Below are 21373 nucleotides of genomic sequence, written 5' to 3'. Positions count from 1 at the left end.
TACAGCATGATCCTAAATGCTTTCACCAACACGATCTTGGCCAGCCTTGGCCAACCTGGTGCCCTCCAGATGTTTTGGACTACAACTTCCTTTAGCCCCATGAATGGCAGCTGTAGTACATGACCTGTAGAGCCTACAGGGTTGGTGATGATTGATCCTAGCAAACACCGAACACTTCACAGAGGCTTGTGGAACTTTCCAGGGAATTGTGTATCAGAGGCTGATTGCCCTCTTTGCTAATCTTGATGGCCAGGGGGTAGTGTTTTGGGTTCCCATGAGGGCAGGGAAGAGGTTTCATTATGTGCAATGGGTTGTGGTGGTGGTGATGTGTGTGTGTGTGTGTGGAAAGAGTTATTGCAAGGTTTGGAAGCCTGTTAGAACTCCATTTTATACAAACACCTCCCAAAAATAGTAAGGAGCGAAGTATAGAAGGAAATATTTCTCACATTGGTAGTTCAGGCTATCTGTTGTTACTTTCTTCTAACATAAATAACTAATATAAAGATATATTTAACTGCTGCAATGTGACCTGAAATATCGGGAAAGGAAGGGAACGATGACACCTATTGCTCCTTCCGAAGACACCTGTGTTAATGGCACCCCAAATCTACTGTCTGATGTAGGCTCACCTCCGTTCAGTTCTATTTAGTCATGCAAGCATCTTCTGCGCATGTAACACCTTCTGTGCATAGTGTTTTCAAGGAAATAAAACATGCATCAGAGAACACTTTTTGTGTATAGCTACATAACTAAAGCCTGTCCTTTATTAGCATAGCGTAAGGGCCCTCTTTCAGACTTCTAGAGTTAGGAGGATCAGTCTTGCTTGGTACTGGGGAAAGGTAATGATGAAATTTGAAGCATGGAACAATGACTCTTGAGGTCCCTTTCGACCCTAGAATTCTATGTTTCTGTGATTAGGGACAGTTTACAAAAGGATGCAGAGAAACCTGTGGGTTTCCTGCATTTTGCCACTATTGGGATATATTAGTTGCCACTAATATTGCATTTAGCACTTTTAATCCAGGAGCAAGGGAGGCAATCTATTAAATGAAGCACCGCTGATTGAACACTTACAAATGGCAAGCATTTCACCAATGTTCCCATGATTATTCCCTTTGACTATGGTGAGGCAGCTAAACCATCTTATTAATGGCTTGTGAATTGGGAGTCCTGGAAATTCTGATAGAACCCCAAATGGCTCCTATGACTTGCTGGCATAATTCAGAATCGTGCTCCCTTGCTCTACCAGTACAATCAGCAAAATAAAGAGTGCTAGAACCAGCTTTCTTGGATGCCTGTCTGTCTTTAGGACCAATTCAATTTATTCCTGAGGTTTAGACATGTTAATCTGTGGCAGTGAAATCAACAAAGAGTATTGTGGCGCCATAAAGATTAGCAGAAATTGTGGCATACAATTTCATGTCCTGGAGCCTGTTTCATAAGATTTATCAATTTGCAGGATATACATGGCCACAAAAGAGGAAACCAGCCCCCAGCACACGTGTGAACACTGAGATGAAGAGACCATGAAATACAAAAGATACAGCAGGCCTCTGATATTTATGTGTGTGCGTTTGTGTGTATTTATACATAGTAAGATCAGTGAGCATCTATAACAATAGTCACTGGGCAGAACTCATTCTTTCTGTAGTGGAAGAAAAAACGCCTGCTCTTGAGTAAAACCCAAATGCAGTGCTTTTTATGGGGGTACGCAGGGGTACGCATACCCTAAATATTGTGTGAATCTTTGTACTTTTCCATTTACTGTATTTATTTTCCCCTATTTGAACTATAAAATGGTGATTTTCTTGAGTCAAAATGAGAGAACCCCTAAAGATTTCTAAAGAAGGGGGGGAAAAAAACACTGCCTAGAAGATGAATAGAACCAAATTTGCTGCTATTCTTGTTTCTGCCCCAGAATGAGAGGGTCAAAAAAATCCATTCTTTGTGGTTGCTGGGCAACCTCCGCCGCCCCCGGAAGCAGACGCGGCGCCGCGCTTCCGGTGCGGGCAGCGCCGTTCCCTCAGCAAAGATGGCGGCGCCCTTGTCCCTGCAGCTGGAGTGCGGAGGTGGAGCAGAGCTCTTGTTTGGCGGGATCAGGAAGCAGCGGGTGACTCTGCCCAGCCAGCAAGGCCCTTGGGATGTCCGAAAGTTGCTGGTGTGGATGAAAGAGAACCTGCTGAAAGAGAGGCCGGAGCTGTTCGTGCAGGGAGATTCTGTGCGGCCGGGGATCTTGGTGCTGATCAATGGGGCAGATTGGGAGTTGATGGGCGAGCTGGACTATCTGCTCCAAGACCAGGATAACGTCGTTTTCATCTCCACCTTGCATGGTGGATAGACTGCTGGGAGTATGAAAAAGAACATTTGTGCTGGCGGGCAGAGGGCATAAACATGCCTTGCTCTCCTGGCTGTCACCCCAGATCAGAGTCGGTTTCTCATTAGCTGCTTCTCTTTAATTAAGTCTGCCCTTTCGACGCTTGGCTCCTCCCACCCAGTGGTTCAGCTCTCGCCTCTTTTGCCCCAGAAGGAGATCGAAATCTTTTCTGCACCTGGTCACCCTCTTCCCTGCTCCAAGAGGTGCATGCCATGGGAAAGGAGCCACTTTGCAGGTGGAACGGCAGAGCTCACCGTGGCTGCCCCCCTTGTTTGCTTTCTTCTCCTTGGCGGCAGCAAGGAAAGGTGTGGGATCAAAGAGGGGATCTCCCTTTCCTTCAGATCCAAGCCTTGGATCAGGTTGCAGCCATTAACAATCATTAAGGGATATGGGGGGCATACAAGGAAGATGGCAGATGCAAGACTCCCTCAGCCTATCTGCTTTTGATTTACCATGCATGGATTTCAGTTCTGTGACTCAGCTTTAAAAAGTACCCATCTAGAGCCGGCTCACAAATGGTTGGTTTGAATTTTGATGACTGAAGTACACTTTTGCCTGCCTCTTTTTTAAAGAAAAAGAAAGTTGATGACCCTCAGAGTCCCTTCCAGTGCTTCAATTTTTCTGGATCCTGTTCTGCCACAGCTGCTGTGCATGCATGCGATTGATTTCCCTTTTCAAATTTTCTGCTCTGCACTGTTCTGTCGCAAAGCGTTTTGCAATGTGTTGCAGAAGATGGAGTGCTTCATTTGAAGCTGGGTGTTCCGGACTCGGGTTCTGCCTCAGTCATGTACTTACTTCACTGGGTGGCCTTGAGCAAATTGCTCTCTCTGTTAACTTCAGTTCCACATGTGTAAAGTGAGATTTGAAATGATCTACTCTGCAGGATGGCTGTGACAATAAACAATAAAGGTTGTGAAAACAAAAACAAAACACAAAATTCATTCTTTGTCACTGGTCAATTGTAATTAATTTAATGCATGTTTTGAACATGCAATTTTGGTTATTTAACTATTTGCAAAAATCAAATAGGCTATGTTGTTTGTACCTGTTTGAATCTGTGAAGGACATACATAATAGCAAATAGGTTATGGCTTTCAGAATGAAAGCTGAGTGGGTGGTTGCTAATTTCCAAATTGTGCAAAAGTGGAAGAATGACACAACTTTAATTGAAGGCGTGGAAGATGCTAATAATGGATAAAGTATTGCACCAATGGAAGGTAGCATTTTAACCCCAGATTTAATTATTATTGGAAAAAGGATTCCTGTTTCTAACTGAGCAGCTTGGAACAATAATAGACCACCCAGACTCTCATCCATGAGGATTTACTGAATTGAATATTGCCGTTGTCACTTGACCTTTTGTTTATGTACCTGAATAAATGACTAATTTTACTTCAAGTATTAGTTTACTTTATAGATCTGCAAGGGATGCTATTTAGGTGAAAAATGTAATGAAATCCCTTCAAAGAGCTAAAAAGGACAACAAATTCTAAAAAGCTAAGGCAAGGTGTTATCTTTTATATGTAACCTGAAATAGATTCACCTTGCTCAATGAAAAACAAATGCAGTTTGAACAGTCTAGAAAGACCTCCTATAAGAGTCTCAGAACTTGCTGTTTCTAGAGAAGAAACAAGTTATGAGAATGTCTTTCCAGCTGTCCTTGTTGCATGAACTTGACCACATGTCATAAAGAGAATGTTTCTCACAAAACATAATATGTAAAGGAAAGTAGGGGAGAGATGTAACCCCTAGAACAGTGCATCTGGGGTGAAAGTCACTTAGGGAAGGAATCCCTCAACCTTTGGATCACTAACCTATAATAAAATTCATCTAAATTTGGCACCAAGAAAGCCGCAATTCTGCACTTCAGACAAAAGAATGGCACTAACAAGCAGCATGCAGACACCTGATTTGTAGCTTTGTAACTGAGTTGTTGCAAGAAGGAATTGTATTGGAGGGGAGCAGGGGGAAAGGCAGAAAAATAAGGAATGGGAGGTAAAAATGATGGATGATGGATGGTACGGATGGGCTTATAGCTGAGAGCCTAGAAGAAGTTTCACATTTCAAAGCAGGGGCCAGAATCTCTGGTCCTAAGAACTGGGGCCATTTCTAGAGGCAGCTTGTATGTTTTCAAGCATAATCTCTAGTCCTCATTAGCAACGGAAACCAATCCAGAGTCCCGGGCATTCACATTTACCACCTGTCTTCATCCTCTAAATTTAAATTTGAGGGCAGACAGCTGTGTTTTGCTTTTGTTATCCTTTAGAACACCATTTTACATGAATGGTGTTCCATAAATACATAGTGTACTGTAGGTAATAATTAATAATAATATAATTCCATAAACATTTGGGAAAGTTTGAAAGTGAGATTAGATCCTGCAGAATCCATGGCCAATGTCAGATTCTGTCCCAGACCTCAGAAGATCTGTACATGGAAAAATCATAGAAGATAAACAACTGTGTCTTGGGGGTGGGGGTGGGTGCGTCAAGCCCAGCACCTTAAATCATAGCCCCGCAGAAAGCTCCAGATTAGTACACCACAGCAGATTGTGTTGGCATAGGATGCTCTTGACAACTGGTCCTGTTTAGCTGGCGTGTTCCACAATGCAATGCAGGAAAGTCTTCCCTGAAAACCCATGGGTACCTGATATGATCCATGCTACGCCTTCTTTGTGGAACCAGAGCAGTTAAGATGCGATTGATCAGCAGGTTGTATTACCATCACAGCTCCTCGGCATGCCACTTCAAAGGCAAAGGCAATGTCACGAGGCGGAGGGAAGGAGGCTGCCTTGTGAATTATGGCATCATTATTATGCAAATAAACAGCACTTCTTTGGGAATTGATAGGATTTTGCGCAGGATCATTATAAAATGAAGGTGACTGTGCATGGGAAACACAATGAGGAAGGTGGCAGATCTATAGATTTTGAGGTGATTTGGTTTGGTTTTAGGAAGAGTTTTTGCTTGTTGTGGTCCAGGCCCATAGTCACAAGGGGGGCAAGCCATGGGCCTTTCCCCTTCTCCTGTGAATTTTCAGCATAATTTAAAGTATTTTGCCCTTTTTCTTGTAGAAATAGAAGGGGAAATGTGCAGATAATATTGCTCACTTAGAAAAAACCCAGCTCCCATATGCCACTGTTTTTGTTCACATGAACAAAATTACTGGACTGACAGGTTCCGGGACACTGGGCCTTTAACAGTTATTACCATCTTATTTAAATAAAATGAATTAAAAACAAACATAGACAAATGTTCAGATCTGGGTTTCCGTTGTTGTGCATTAACTTGATGTACACATTACCTTGGCCATTGGCCATTGGCCCTTGTCTCCATCTCCCCCTAGCTATGGACTTTGTACCCCTTTAGAAGAAGTGGCAAATAACTGCTGCAGTATCCAGCCCATTGTGTCATAATAAGGATTTCAATCAAGCCATAAAACTCATGACAACTGTGTTGGAGGAGTCACTTTTCCAACAATAAATCTCCTTCCCAAAAGCCAGGCATTCTGTTTCCAAGAGTAGTCAGCTGAATGACTGTGGGGTGTTTGCAAGCCCTCACTTGTTTCTCTCCAGCATGTGGTTTTCTGTGTTTAGAGGTTGTGTAGAGCTCTCCTTGCTCATAACTGATGATAGAGCTGCTCTGCTGTTTTTTAGGATCAGTTGTGTGATGCTAATCTCCCCCCCTCTCAATCTCTCCTTCCTCTTGCTATGTCTCCTATCAGTTTTCCCAGGTTAGTAGAGTTGTTCTTAATTCCTTCTGCTTAATACTTCCTTTCCAGAACATCAAGAAATGATGTTTAAGGATGCAAAGTTAAGTAAATAAAAAGCAAATTGATTTTCGAGGATTATCTGAACTTGAAAAAGGGTGAGAAAAATCATAATCAATCTGATTTAAACCCAACAATCCTTTAATTGCTTCTATCCTTTGATCTCCTAGCCAGGGGTGACATTTTTAGGGTTGAATTATGAACCTCTCCATTATGGAAACACTGACAGAATCTTAACTAGAGTGGCATGGGTGGAACTGTGATGATCAATGGAGGATATAATTGTACCATGCAACTCTAGTTGAGATTCAGTTGAAGTCAGTTTGGGCATTGCATCAATGACTGGGAGTTGTTTAATAATCATAATCATAATCACAATGACAATCTTTTCTATATTCAGATATACTCACAGCACTGTTGCAATATGCTGAAGCTTTATCTATACAAGTTTGGCAGTGGTGATGATGGTGATGTTCAGCCTTAGGCTGGCGAGTTGCCAGTTTTGCATGCGATGGATGGCATTCTCCCCTCCCCCTCAAAAAAAGGACAACTTGCATGGCTTTTGTGTTCACCTGGACCCTGAACTGCTGCTGGATTTTCAGGTTCTGGCAGTGCCCAGGGCTGCTTCTCTTTGATAAAGATTTGGCTGTAAGTCACCTATGCGTTCGTAATATCTCATGTTGACTATTGCAAGGTGAGCTGTTGCCAGATGGAGGTACTGCCTTTCAAGATGGCTCAGGAACTTCAGCTATTGCAGAATTCCATGTCTCTCCTCTTGCAAGAGTGGCCACACAGAGCATTTCACCCACAATCTTGCTCAGCTCTGTTGACTTCCTATTAGCTTCCAGGCCCGGCTCAAAGTGCGGGGATGATCTTTAAATTTGGCTTGGTCTGTGGCGTCTCTATGTTTCAGAGGTGCCAATTCCTGGGGAATCCCTCAGATCTGCTGGGGAAGCTCTTTTTTTTTTAGAGAAGTGAGGCCTCTAAAGGTATAGGAAGCAATACTTTTACTATGCTGTACCCGCACTCTGCCTGTGTGGTGTAGTGGTTAAGAGCGGTGGACTCGTAATCTGGTGAACCGGGTTTGCTTCCCTGCTCCTTCACATGCTGGGTGACCTTGGGCCAGTCACACTTCTCTGAAGTCTCTCAGCCCCACTCACCTCACAGAGTGTTTGTTGTGGGGGAGGAAGGGAAAGGAAAATGTTAGCCGCTTTAAGACTCCTTCGGGTAGCGATAAAGCAGGATATCAAATCCAAACTCCTCCACCACCACCTCTTCTTCTTCTTCTTCTTCTTCTTCTTCTTCTTCTTCTTCTTCTTCTTCTTCTTCTTCTTCTTCTTCTTCTTCTTCTGTAATACCTTGCCGGCAGAGGCATTTTCGCCGTCATTCCAGTGATTAAATAAAAAATGGCTTTGTAAGAAAGGCTTCTATGGCTTTCAGTGTGAAGCTGGCTTCTCCCTCTACCACTGGGATTTTGTTGACCTTTCTATGGATGTTTTAGTACAATTTGTTTGACTTGCTGATTTGTGTTTCAAATTGTGTTTTAAAAATTGTTTCATTACTGTGATTTATTGTTGTTTTACTTGTATCGTACATTGCCTCAAGTGCCAAACTATAGGCAGAGAATGCACACTATCTATCTATGGCCCACTATACAATACCGTTATACAGATTTCTCTGGTAATGTATATAAATGTTTAGTTGCTATTAAAATAGGCCTCTACAATAAATCAAGTTATTTTTAAAATTCTGTTGATTAAATTCTGCAGCTCTAATTTTTTTATTTTATTTGTACATCTTTAATTTCAAGCACAGTAAGTCACAATAGACTGATTATGCCATCAGTATGCTTCATTGTGTGTTCTGTACATGGCAATTTCCTGCAACTGATTAGGATCAAATTCTGCAACTGTGTTATGGGAGAAGCTTCCCCTTGCTTAAGTCAGCACTTTAGGGCATCATTGAAGTTCTGCCCACTTGATTGACATCACTGTTTCCATGGCAACTAATGCACTTCAAAGAGAAAACAGAGCATGGTTTTATTTTCTTTTTTTAAAAGGGGGACTAAAATCAGTAGCATAAACAAAATCCGCAGTGTTGGGGATGCTATAAAGTTTTCATTGCCACTTATTGGGGAAAGCTGCATAACTCACTGACATTTCGGGAGCCTACGCAGTCTCAACCAGCTCAGGGCAATAAAAAATTTATAGGGCCCAAGTCTGCATTAATTATTGCTTGCACACAACACTTCTCATTGAAATGCATGGGCGGGCTGAGTAAATAAGGAAGTTTAGCATCAGGACCAGTGCAATCCATCTCTCTAGGGCAGTGTTTTTCAACCTTTTTTGGGCAAAGGCACACTTGTTTCATGAAAAAAATCACGAGGCACACTACCATTAGAAAATGTTAAAAAAATTAACTCTGTGCCTATATTGACTATATATAAAGTAATTCTCTTGAATAGGAATCAAATAAACACAAAGAAAGTATTTTATAATTACTTTATTATGAAATAGTAAGTAAACAGAAACATGAAAAATTATAAAATACTTTATTTTTAAATCTTTCGAATTTTTCAATTTTTCCCACGGCACACCAAGCAACATCTCGCGGCACACTAGTGTGCGGCGGAACAGTGGTTGAAAAACACTACTCTAGGGAAAGGAGAAGAGTTGAAATGTATGCTGGGCAGTTAAAGAGGTGGACATCTAGTGGGGAGCATATCTATCTATCTATCTATCTATCTATCTATCTATCCATCCACCAGTATATCATGTTTATAGAAGCTTCTGGAAAACAGCCAGACAGAAGTCAGTCTACCAATGCCCAGTTCTACTTTTCTTTGACAGTCGTCGTCTTCTTTGGTGATCACTCGTAGCTGAATAAGATTGTCTTCCATGAACACGGTCTCAACAGTGAGTGCGTAAGTGACTGTGGAGGCCAATTCTGGATCCACACATCCTTCCACAGTGGGGACATAGGTTTCCAGGCGGGAGTTGATCACGGTGAGGGTTTGCCAAGCATGTCTTCCTCTTAGCACGTTTCTCCCTTTCGTCCCGAGTTCAAATGTCTTCAAAGTCCACAACACCTTTGGTAAAGGCTGTTCTCCAACTGGAGCGCTCACAGGCCAGTGTTTCCCAGTTGTCAGTGTTTATACTACTTTTTTTTTAGGTTTGCCTTGAGAGAGCCTTTGAACCTCTTTTGTTGACCACCAGCATTACGCTTTCCATTTTAAAGTTCAGAATACAGTGGTACCTCGGGTTACATATGCTTCAAGTTACAGACGCTTCAGGTTACAGATTCCGCTAACCCAGAAATAGTACCTCGGGTTAAGAACTTTGCTTCAGGATGAGAACAGAAATCGTGTGGCGGCAGCGGAAGGCCCCATTAGCTAAAGTGGTACCTCAGGTTAAGAACAGTTTCAGGTTAAGAATGGACCTCTGGAACGAATTAAGTACTTAACCTGAGGTACCACTGTAGTTGCTTTGGACGATGATAATCAGGCATCTGAACAACATGACCAGTCCAATGAAGTTGTGGAGCTTCTCAGCTTGCCTTAATGTCCTGAGGACACACGCTTGCAGTTGGCCTGGTGTATAGATTCTGAAGAACAAAGGTCCACATACAGAAACAGTTGAATCTGACTTCAGTGCTGGCAATGAGTCAACAGCCTCCATTGCTCTTGAGAGCAGTGCCTTAGTTTAGGGGCCGGGGTGCACACAGGTCTTGTAGTCCAACAGAGTGGAACAGCTGAAGAACTAATGCTGTTCGCCTCAGCCCCCCTGGGATCTGTCTCCTGAGGCAGCTGCTTTGCTCTGTCAAATGGTAGAGCTGCCCCTATTTCCAAGGCAAGGGGTACAAGCATGAGTGTTGCCTCAGTAATAGTCTCCCATGAATATGTCCCCTCATGTGTGGTGTATGAGAGAAAGGGGCTTGGTAGGCAATGCCACCAACTGAAGAGGCTTGTTTTAAAAGGGTTGCTTCTGGTGATGCTACAAGATCGCTATTGTTACCAGGTGCACCAACTCTATGGGGCTGAGGCCTCTCCCGGTGTGACAGTTGTCACGCATGTGTGATGTGTGTGATGTCACACGCAATGCGTGCAGGACTTCACCTCCTCATCAATGTTGGGTACATCTCAGCGCCTGGGATTATCATTTTCTCAGAGGCCAGAAAAGCCTAGAGCTGACCTTCAGAAAAGCCTAGAGCAGCCTTTTGCAACCTGTGGGTCCCCAGATGTTGTTGAACTACAACTCCCATCACCCCTAGCTAGCAAGGCCAGAGCTCAGGGATGATTGGAGTTGTAGTCCAACAACATCTGGGGACCCACAGGTTGAGAACTGCCGGCCTAGAGCCTAGACCCTAGCTTTTAGATGCTGTGCTGAACTGACTGGAAATTCTGGCACCTTTCTCCACCCTCCTTTCACTCAAACAGTTGTGGGGCTCAATGAAAATGTTGTTTGAACAGGTTGTTAAAAGAGAGGACATTGTCTTGTGTCGTCTTCTGAATCATGCAAGGACCCTTCTTCCAGCACTTAGCTTCTCTGAAAGACACTGACTTAGGGTTAAAGGAGTAGGTCCATTAGCTGGTAACCTAATCAGATCTGTGGCTGCTGAAAGCAAGCTCAGCTACACATGAGAGAGAGATTGAGAGGATGGAAGAAACTACCTAAGTGCTCATAAGTTGGACAAAGGAGGGAGATAACAAGGTTCATATTAGTTAAGCGAGGAAAAAGGTTCCCTTGATGTAAATAAATGGCAACAGACTCCCAAATCTCAGCTTGATGCACAGCTGTTGCTGCTTCTAGGCCAGATTATCAGGTGCAATTTGTTACAGTTTGAAAAGGCGATTAATATTTGCTAGTGCAAGGTTACGCAGCTTTTGAGTTTTCTCTGAATGTGTTGTTACACTGCCTTCGGGATGCTGATGAAGAATTCTGAGAACAAGGCACATACTAAAGTTGATTCAGTAAGCCTTACTTATTTTGCATTTCATAATTTTATTCTGTGGGGCTTGTTTTGTACGTATGCAGTTCAGTGAAATTGTACTCCTACAGTGAGATAGAGGTGGTTCAGGGAATTAAGGAGAGCATGACCGTTTTGAGTTAGATTGATGCAGAAGACTTTGGTGCCTTCGGTGGTACCCACGTTTCATGAGTGGTTGGTGGCAGGTTTCTGACATATGTTTCAATGCACAGTTAAGCACCTATTTGTGAGCAATTGAGAAGGTGGGCAGGAATGGGGGGGGGGGGAGTTATCTATCCAGATTCATAACTGAGCTTAACACTGTTTCACACATGCATACTTCTCAGGCGATGACTATAACAAGTGTTGAACTGCATGTGAAATGGCCACCACAGGCAGAACTTTCATATCACCTTGGAATCAGAAACAGTTGGCTGAATTAAACTAACCTGGAAGGCTAGTAGGAGCCAGCACAAGGGCTTGTTTTTATGAATTTAGCACCGTCATATTTTTGGTCAGGACATCTTCTAGGAGCCATAGGGGAGAGCTAAGTAATGGATACCAACTACATATTTTTGGTCATAAAGGTCAAGGTGAAGATACCCCTGACAGTTAGGTCCAGTCGCGGACGACTCTGGGGTTGCACACTCATCTCGCTCTATAGGCTGAGGGAGCTGGCGTTTATCCACAGAAAGCTTCCGGGTCATGTGGCCAGCATGACTAAGCTGCTTCTGGCTAACCAGAGCAGCGCATGGAAATGCCGGAGCCGTACCTATTTATCTACTTGCACTTGACATGCTTTTGAACTGCTAGGTGGGCAGGAGCTGGGACCAAACAACGGGAGCTCACCCCATCAGGGGGATTCAAACTGCCGACCTTCTGATCTGCAAGCCCTAGGCTCTGTGGTTTAGACCACAGCACCACCTGCGTCATGTTAATTTGGGTAAATGAGTAGGGCCCCCCGCAAAGGGCTGAACACATGGCCCCACATACAGTGGTACCTCGGGTTACAGACGTTTCAGGTTACAGACTCTGCTAATGAAGAAATAGTACCTTTGGTTAAGAACTTTGCTTCAGGATGAAACAGAAATCGTCCAGCGGTGGTAGTGGGAGGTCCCATTAATCCCTCCGGAATTAATTAGGTTCTTAATCCGAGGTACCACTGTACCATAAACCATCCACTTGCCACCAACATGCAACAGAAATAGGCTGGCGGTTCCTGCCATAAGGTCCACACCATTGCAATTTAAGCAATACTGAAGTGGTAACTGGGGATCCCATTTTTCCAGTGTCAAATTATTGCAATTTGCGTTGCTGGGGTGTGTGTGTGTGGTGATATTCTTCCAAAATAAGTGTTTCCACAAGGAAAGCATTCAGATCTCCCTACTCTCCGTTGCTTATTTCATGTGCTGAACCTGAAAGTTTCCAACAGTCTTAAGAAACAGTTCTAAAATGTGTTTGGAGCACCAAGCAAGTTCTCTGCCCAGGCAGTTTCAGTTACTCTGAAGGACAATGAAACAGTTTGAAGTTTCAGGAGCAAAGTACTCAGGATGTTCTGATATTAATGATGTGTTGAGTGCCCGATTAAGACATTTTCCAAATCCCTAGTCAGTTCCGAGAATCCTGGAGAGTCATTAATCTCTCATATTTAGCACTCTAACATTTTAAGGTATTGCTTCCTATTTTTTTCACAATACTGGTCAAGAGTCAGATTGAAAAGAGCCAAACACATAAAAGCTTCTAAGGCCATTCCTGGGGCCTTAAAAAAGCCCCACTTAAAAAAAAAATTGTAATACAGGAGGCTTATGAAATAATTATAGGCCTGTAAGGTGTGCCAAAGCCATATGAAAAAAAATCAGTAATTTTATTGAAATTCCTTCACCTCCTCCTTCCTAAATATGTTTCATCTAAGCCAGGAATGGCCAAACTTGGCACTCCGCTCCAGATGTTTTGGGACTACAACCCCCATCATCCCTAGCTAACAGGACCAATGATCAGGGATGATGGGAATTGTAGTCCCAAAACATCTGGAGGGCCAAGTTTGGCCATGCCTGATCTAAGCAGAGCCTTCCAAATTCTCCTTATATTGTATTTTACCATTTTTAAAAAGCCCTTCTCAAATTACCTACAGATGTTTCATGCAATAGTTTCACATACCCTCCAACATTTCTCTGATGAAACAAGGTGTCAGAGACCAGGCTGAGGAGTACAACTCTGTTGAGGAATGGCCTGCTCATGGCTGAAACTCCACAGGAGCAGTGTTGATTTGGAACAATGGTTTGCTGAGGGGCACAGTTTGGAGCACAATAGTTGGGTATAACTGGGAGGTGAAGAGCAAAAAGAACGGGAAGACAGTGAGCTAGCCGACTCTTTCTCACTGGAAGATGTGCAGCCTCTCAGTCCCAAGGCTAGGAGATTAGATAAGGTAACTTCACAAAAGGTTCAATGGTTGAGAATTTTTACTATTTATACCCCTTTTATACATCTTACTGAGTTGCCCCAGCCACTCTGGGCAGCTTCTAACATATATAAAAACATAATAAAACATTAAACATTAAGAAAACTTCTCTATACAGGATTGCCTTCAGACAGCTCGGGGGTCAGATAACTCCAACATTTCTCCAATGGAAATAGGGACATTCTAAGGAAAAGTGGGACATTCTGGGATCAAATGAGAAACCGGGACGGCTTCTCTAAATCAAGGACGTCCCTGCAAATCAGGGACACTAGGAGGGTCTGGTTTCAGGGCCAAGGGCTCAAGGCACTATAGCACTAAATGTGCTTTATGTGGGGTTGCCCTTGAACTTGGTCTGGAAGCTTCAGCTAGTACAGAATACTGCTGCACAGTTACTTTGGGGGGGGGTCCCATCACCACTGTTAAAAGCATTGCGCTAGTTGCTAATCTGCTACTGAACTACATTCAAGGTACGGAAAGCCCTCTATTGTTCTGCAGAAGGATATCTGAAGAGCCACCTCTTCTCCACATCCCAGCTCGGTTACTTTGACCTGTGAATGAAAATCTGTTGATTGTGCCACATGCCATTTTAGATAAAGCATGCTGTGATTTGAGCATATGCTTTTAGTACTGTGGTACCAATTCATTAGGGATGCAGGTGGGTTAAACCACAGAGCCTAGGACTTGCCAATCAGAAGGTTGGCGGTTCAAATCCCCGTGACGGGGTGAGTTCCCGTTGCTCGGTCCCTGCTCCTGCCAACCTAGTGGTTCGAAAGCACGTCAAAGTGCAAGTAGATAAATAGGTACCACTCCGGCGGGAAGGCAAACGGTATTTCTGTGCGCTGCTCTGGTTTGCCAGAAGCGGCTTAGTCATGCTGGCCACATGACCCGGAAGCTGTACACCGGCTCCCTTGGCCAATAAAGCGAGATGAGCGCCGCAACCCCAGAGTCAGTCACGACTGGACCTAATGGTCAGGGGTCCCTTTACCTTTACCAGTTCATTTGCTGAAAACTTATTTTCTCCCAAATCTTCTCAAATTAGGCTGTAAACCTAACCCCCACAGCAAGCTCCAACAAATTTAATAGGATTTACTCCTGAGTAGACACAATTAGGATCGCACTGCCAGTCTATTTTACTTCTGCAGTTTTACATTCCAGTTCGATTTTTATATTTCAGTACTGTTTTATATTCCACTTCTGTACACTGTTCATTTTCTGAATGTAGAACAGTTTTCGAACCCTTAAGGTACACAAATAATAAACAAAAAAGAAGGGAGGGTTAATTCCTGTTGCCTTTTTGTACAAGACTAGTTCAAAAGCTTATTACATCTCTACTGTGGATCCACCAACATGATTCAATTGCGGGGGCCCCACGTGCTGAGATTCCCGTATTGGAGGGGGTTGGACTAGATTACCCTCGGGATCCCTCTTCAATTCTGTGATTCTATGATTCTAAGTCTCCTCCTTTTCCTGTACATTCTGTGATCTTGGCAAGTCCTGGAGGTGTGTCTGGGGTGGGCGAGTGGGAAGGTGCATGAGGACAGACGAGGGAAATGAATTTGTAGCTAGTCAATTAAACAGCAACGCTAATCCAATTACGTATTGTGCTGAATGTCTACTGAGAGGCAAATACAGAGGAAACATATTTATTTTAATAAGATGGGTGTTAGCTCAGAGGTGAATTGGAGACATTTGTTGCTTTAAAGCGCTATACTCTAATCTGGTCACTATGCAGAATTCCATTAACATGATTCCTGTTATGTTAAATAATTTAGTTAAAATAAATTAGATAAATGAAAGCTGTTTGCCAGGCCTATGATAGCAGTGGAAGAGTTGGCTTGGCAGCCATTCGCACAAAAGACAATTCTATTTAAGAAGACAAAGCGGGCGTATAGATTTTTTTATTGACTCCTGCTTATTTTAGTCTTTCACCGTTCAAGCTAGGGAGGCGTTTTACCCCATTTTGGTGGGCTTCTGTTTTGTGCCATGTGGGACAACCAGGTGGGATGGATTAGGAAAGCAACAATCAATAACTCTTGGGCAGGGCCATTCCATCTAATGTGATTGATTGTTTTAATTTTAAATTTTGTTATTGTGAGCTATTGTAAGGGTAAAACAGAATCTCAGCACTGCAATAAACAAACAAATAGTGATGGAGAGGGGCTCAGTTATTGTTTTGGAGGTCAGTGGGGAGGACACTGAAGACTCGGCTACATTAGTAAAGGAAAAGCGTTTTATAACACAGTGACACCAGATGGCGCTGTGGAGTCCCGTCTTTTGTCAACGTGATTTCCATTTATGAAGTTTACAATGCGTTTCCCTGAAACGCATTTTTGATGGGTCTAGATCCAGCCTGAGATCTAATGCAAAGCAGCAGTCTTGCCAAACAGCAGAGGCAAAGCTTTTCCTGAACTCGCCGCTCCAGTCTGCTGCTGCCTGAAATATTCCATGCTATTAACACTCTTTTGTCAAATCAAATACTTTGATTAAAGGTAAAGGTAAAGGGACCATTAGGTCCAGTCGTGGCCGACTCTGGGGTTGCGGCGCACATCTTGCTTTATTGGCTAAGGGAGCTGGCGTACACTAAGCCAGCATGACCAGCATGACTAAGCCGCTTCTGGCGAACCAGAGCAGCACACGGAAACGCCGTTTACCTTCCCACTGGAGTGGTATCTATTTATCTACTTGCACCTTGACGTGCTTTCGAACTGCTACTTTGGCAGGAGCAGGGATTGAGCAACGGAAGCTCACTCCATCGCGGGGATTCGAACCACCAACCTTCTGACTGGCAAGCCCTAAGCTCTGTGGTTTAACCCTCAGCGCCAATTCCCATGGTGCCTGACCATTGGCCATGCTGGTTGGAACTGATAGGAACTGGAGTGCCTCAGGCTCTGGAGGCTACCACGTTGACTACCCCTGACTGAAGGAATCTCACAGAGATAGTCCTGTTTTTAGAAATCTGATAGTAAAACCCTCCTTCAGCCCCCCATAGGTGGTGTTGGGGCTGCCTTCCTAGATGACTTTGAAGAGGCTTGCATCAGCAGTCTTTATTGGTAATCAAACATCTAAGGACAGTGTACGACTTTGTACTACATCCCATTTAAAAAATGCAACAATCTAATTAAAATGTTCTTGTGCAACTTGGTGGCTGACTCATTCAACGAACGCTCCCTTTTAGCCTTAGTTATCCCTGGACGAGGGCACGGCACTAACCCTAACCCTCTCCACAACAATGTTTTTCTGCATATTGGATTTACTTAGCACAGCTTCCCAGCCACATTGCTGGGACATGTGGTTGAGGTTGCTATATTGCAGTGGCTTGGTTAAGAACAGCATGATCCCCACTGGGTCATCTGAAACCCACTGGTTTCGCTCCTTTCTAAAAAGATAAAAATAAATTGGCCTTGCCTGTAGTCATCAGACAGCTTCAGAGCCGTTCAGCTGGTGGCTTGCTGAAAAGGACCATTCTGTTTGATCAAAGATTTGCAGCGTGAGCCCAGTTGAACTTGGGCAGTACATGGTCAGAAGCACTCTTTTTATTTTTCACTTACCGCATTTTTCGCTCCATAAGACGTACCTGACCATAAGACGCACCTATTTTTTAGAGGGGCAATGCAAGAAAAAAAATATTCTTTAAAGGGAGCGCTGAGCAGAGCCTGTATGCATCACAGGCTCTGCTCAGTGCTCCCTTTCATGAGCTGCCTGGAGCGTGTGTGTGGCGCTTGCAGGCTTTTCCCTGAGGAGGGAGAAGGGCAGCCCGTCATTGACTGACTGCCCTTCTCCCTTCTCGGGGAAAAGCTCCCAAGAGCCGCACACACGCTCCGCACAGTTCTTTAAAGGGAGCGTGGCTCTTGGGGGCTTTTCCGGGAGGTGGGGGAAGGGACTGAGGGGCTAAGTCAGAAGCTAGAACAGCAAGAGAGAGAGCACTGCACAGCGGTCCCTCTCATTGTTCTAGCTTCTGGCTTAGCCGCACAAAGCCGCCTCAGGGCAGCGGGATGAAGGCTCCCCCTGCCTTGAGGAGCGATGTTCTGGCTTCTGTGATAGCTGCGCAGCCTGCATTCGCTCCATAAGATGCATACACATTTCCCCTTACTTTTTAGGAGGGAAAAAGTGCGTCTTTTAGAGCAAAAAATACAGTAAGTGCTGAGCAAATGGTATTGTATAGGACAACTGAGGTGCTGCCAGTCGGACAATACTGGGCTAAATGCACCACTGCTCCAACTTGGTCTAGGCAGCTTCCTATGTTTTTCTAATGTTTTGAACCTGAAAACAGAACAAAGTGTTTGGTGGAGGAGACAGGAGGAACAGCAGGGGAATCTAGAAGTGAATTGCATTCATCTGTGGATTCTGCAACTGAATGTGCTCTGTTAATCACGATGTGTTTAAACAGCATTTTTCACAGGTCTTTTAAAAAAGCCTCAGTTCTTGATGGCTGGTGCCTTTAGAGTAGGAGACAGTTGCTCTGAAAAGCTGAAGGTGGTTTGATACAGGTATACGATGGGGGAAATATATAATTTACCTTAAAAAGCATTGTAAACTATTAAAACTATTGGAATGACACTTGTAGTTCAATGCTGAATTTTGGCTATAATGGAGATTTAATAGATGTAAGTTAATAGACAAGATTAGACGTGGGTGGTGCTGTGGGTTAAACCACAGTGCCTAGTACTTGCTGATCAGAAGGTCGGTGGTTTGAATCCCCGTGATGGGGTGAGCTCCCGTTGCTCCTGCCAACCTAGCTCCCAACTCCTGCCCACCTAGCAGTTCGAAAGCACGTCAAAGTGCAAGTAGATAAATAGGTACCTCTCCAGTGGGAAGGTAAACGGCATTTCCGTGCGCTGCTCTGGTTCACCAGAAGCTGCTTAGTCATGCTGGCCACATGACCTGGAAGCTGTACGCCGGCTCCCTCAGCCAATAAAGTGAGATGAGTGCCGCAACCCCAGAGTCGGTCACGACTGGACCTAATGGTCGGGGGTCCCTTTACCTTTAATAGACAAGATGCAGGAGGAAAATGTTAATATGAGGACCCACAAAGGAGAAGAGGGAAGTCCAGGAGATTCTTCGGAATTCTCTTTTTATGTTGGTTGTTTGATAATTGTTTGTAAATTTCAAAATACAGAAAAACTAAATAATTTTTTAAAAAATAGATACAGGTATACAATATAGTGTACCCATTGTTTCCTTTGTCCCATGGTCATCTCTGGAGAAAGATGTCTTGTGACTTTTTGATGGACTACAGAACCTTGCATGCTTTCTGACTCCAGAGACAGTGGTTGGTTATGTCTGTACAGCAGGGGCAGCCATGGGTCTATCATTCCACCTTCAGTTCTCTTCAAAACCAATGCCTGTCTCCAGCAATAGAAGGCTCCCCAATAAATAAGCCAATCAGCTTGGCTGTTTCATTTGGATTCCAATACAAAAGGTTCCATCGCTCTTGCTCCTGAGAAGTCTTTCCCGGCCATCCAGAGGATTTGTAGCAGCATCAAAAGGCAACAAATCCTTGATATTTACTGTGAGCCAGTCTCCTGCCACTCCATCGCTACCCAAGAGGATAGCAAAACAGGAAGGCTCTGATGCATAAACATCTCTTGCAATATTACACTAAACCTGCTCTGCCGTTTGACTCCTCAGAAATCAATCTTCTTTCAGGCATGTATATCAGAATTTATGCGCATTGCTTTTACTGGGTAATCTCCCTTGGCAGATTTTTACAACACATTCCATTATTTCGAACTATAGGCGGATAGAAATACACAGATATGCACATCAGTATTACCTGTTCTGCTTGCAGACAGACACTTTATATATAGGCAGAAGCCCTCTCTAGTTGTTGGGCTTAAACTGGGGAGGGGAATGGCAATCCTATCTAGATCTACTCATAACAACTTATTTGGACATATATATTAAATTATACAGAGCCTTTCCACTCGGTGCCAGCCAACCCATGAGGCTCAGTGAGACAATCAACCTTGAGTGGCAGGCTGGGGACAGCTGGGGGGTGGGCAGCAAATCTGGGGCCCCCAAAGGATCTTGCCACTTGCCACCTCCAGCGCTTGTCACCCACCACGGCCTCCCCCTCCCCCCTCCTGCTCCTCTCTGCTATTTGAGTCAATCAGTGTATATACGGGACAAAGCTGTTAAATGGGTGCAATATTTGGATGCCCCGATTCAGACGATGACGATTTCATTGTTTACAAGTATAATAACCAATTATATGAACCTCAAAATACAAACATTTTTAAAATGAAAATATATACACAATAAAGCAATCCTATTATATTTACCTTATTATATAAGCACCCGTAATTAAAGTATGCCAAATATGCCATAAAACAACAACAGCAGGAGATTTGGGCCATGAGATCCAGGGCATGCCTGTTTTAATATTCACCACAATTCCTGCAAGTCACAGGGATGGGTTTTCACAGTAAATTCTGTGTCACAGTTCTGCACAAGAGCTGATCTCCACTACTAGCTCCTACAAGCTGTGTGGCAGCTGGCCTGAGCTCTTGTGCCGGTTTGAGGCTAGTTCATGTAGCGAACCGAGAGAAATGGCCAAATTGGTACGGATGGTAAGTCCAGACAGAGAAATGGTGTTCAAACAGTAGAGGAATATGAGATATCTTTTTGTTAGGAGCACTGTTTGTTATACATGTTGAACCAGCAGTTCCAATGCACCTTTCCCCAATTCAGTTGTTCAAGCAACAGATTAGGTTGTTGCCATTATCCCTCTAGGTCATAAATGGTCATGCCTTGAAGTCTTTTCTTGCTCTGCAGTGTTTTTGGGTAGGGTTTTTTTTTTTTTTTTGGCTGATGTTCTTTCTTCCTCCGCCAGAGATCCCCCAGTGTGCCGGCTGCAACCAGCACATCCTGGATAAATTCATCTTGAAAGTCCTCGACCGCCACTGGCACGGTTCTTGCCTCAAGTGCGCAGATTGCCAAATGCAGCTGGCAGACCGCTGCTTCTCCAGAGCCGGGAGCGTCTATTGCAAAGAAGACTTTTTCAAGTAGGTGCAGAGAACTTTCCAGTTTCACCTTTGCTAGCCCTCTAAGTAGCTGCAGAATATGCAATCTCATTTCCTTTCAAAAGGGGATGTTTGCTGATACTTGAACACACAATTTTCGCTTGGAATAATTGAGAGACCACATTGTGACTGAAAGGGCAAGCAGGCAAACCATGATGATAATGCAGACCTACCATACAGGATTGCTGTAAATATTACTGTTATGAAATTCTTGATAAAAGTGCTATAGAAAATCTGGGTACAGTATTTTTAATTAATATCATATTCTGATTGTGTGGCAACGGTATTTATTTTATACAGGTACATAGATATATATCCTGCTTGCTTCACAGAAAGCTCCAGTTTTGCTCCCTTGACATAATTATTGCCAATGTAATTGTTTTTCCGTCCAACACATCTACTTCCTTATAGTCAGATGGAGGCAGCAAGAGCAGTATGTATTTTCCGGCCAACATTTTCTTCTTCGGAGGATTGAAATAGCTATTGAGAACTTACTTCTGAGGAGACATGTTTAGCCCTATGCAAATAACTTATGCTGGGACACCTCTCCCTGTACTCCCAGTTCTAATGTTCTTTACCCTAGGCAAAGATAAAGGGACCCCTAACCATTAGGTCCAGTCGTGGCCGACTCTGGAGTTGCAGCGCTCATCTCGCTTTACTGGCCGAGGGAGCCGGCATACAGCTTCCGGGTCATGTGGCCAGCATGACTAAGCCACTTCTGGCGAATCAGAGCAGCACACGGAAACGCCATTTACCTTCCTACTGGAGCGGTAGCTATTTATCTAC

The 21373-nt window shown here is 43.8% G+C and overlaps 1 protein-coding gene and 1 pseudogene across 2 annotated transcripts in view; both read left to right on the top strand.

Moving 5' to 3' along the window:
• LHX4 (LIM homeobox 4) overlaps window positions 1-21373 on the top strand; it is a gene marked incomplete at its 5' end in the record, with an annotated part of 74102 nt that overhangs the window by 12749 nt on the left and 39980 nt on the right. Inside the window, one exon of the mRNA XM_079981634.1 lies at window positions 20398-20569. Within this exon, the coding sequence (XP_079837760.1) occupies window positions 20398-20569 (172 nt within the window). The remainder of the gene's footprint in view (window positions 1-20397; window positions 20570-21373) is intronic.
• Window positions 2000-3772, top strand: LOC307219318 (ubiquitin-related modifier 1 pseudogene; annotated as a pseudogene). Its single transcript has one exon. The product of its transcript is annotated as a ubiquitin-related modifier 1 pseudogene (transcript).

Source organism: Podarcis cretensis (assembly GCF_951804945.1).
Source record: "Podarcis cretensis genome assembly, chromosome: 6".
Classification (NCBI taxonomy): domain Eukaryota; kingdom Metazoa; phylum Chordata; class Lepidosauria; order Squamata; family Lacertidae; genus Podarcis; species Podarcis cretensis.
Note: the sequence above shows the minus strand (reverse complement) of the source record. Positions and strands in the feature narration are given on the sequence as shown.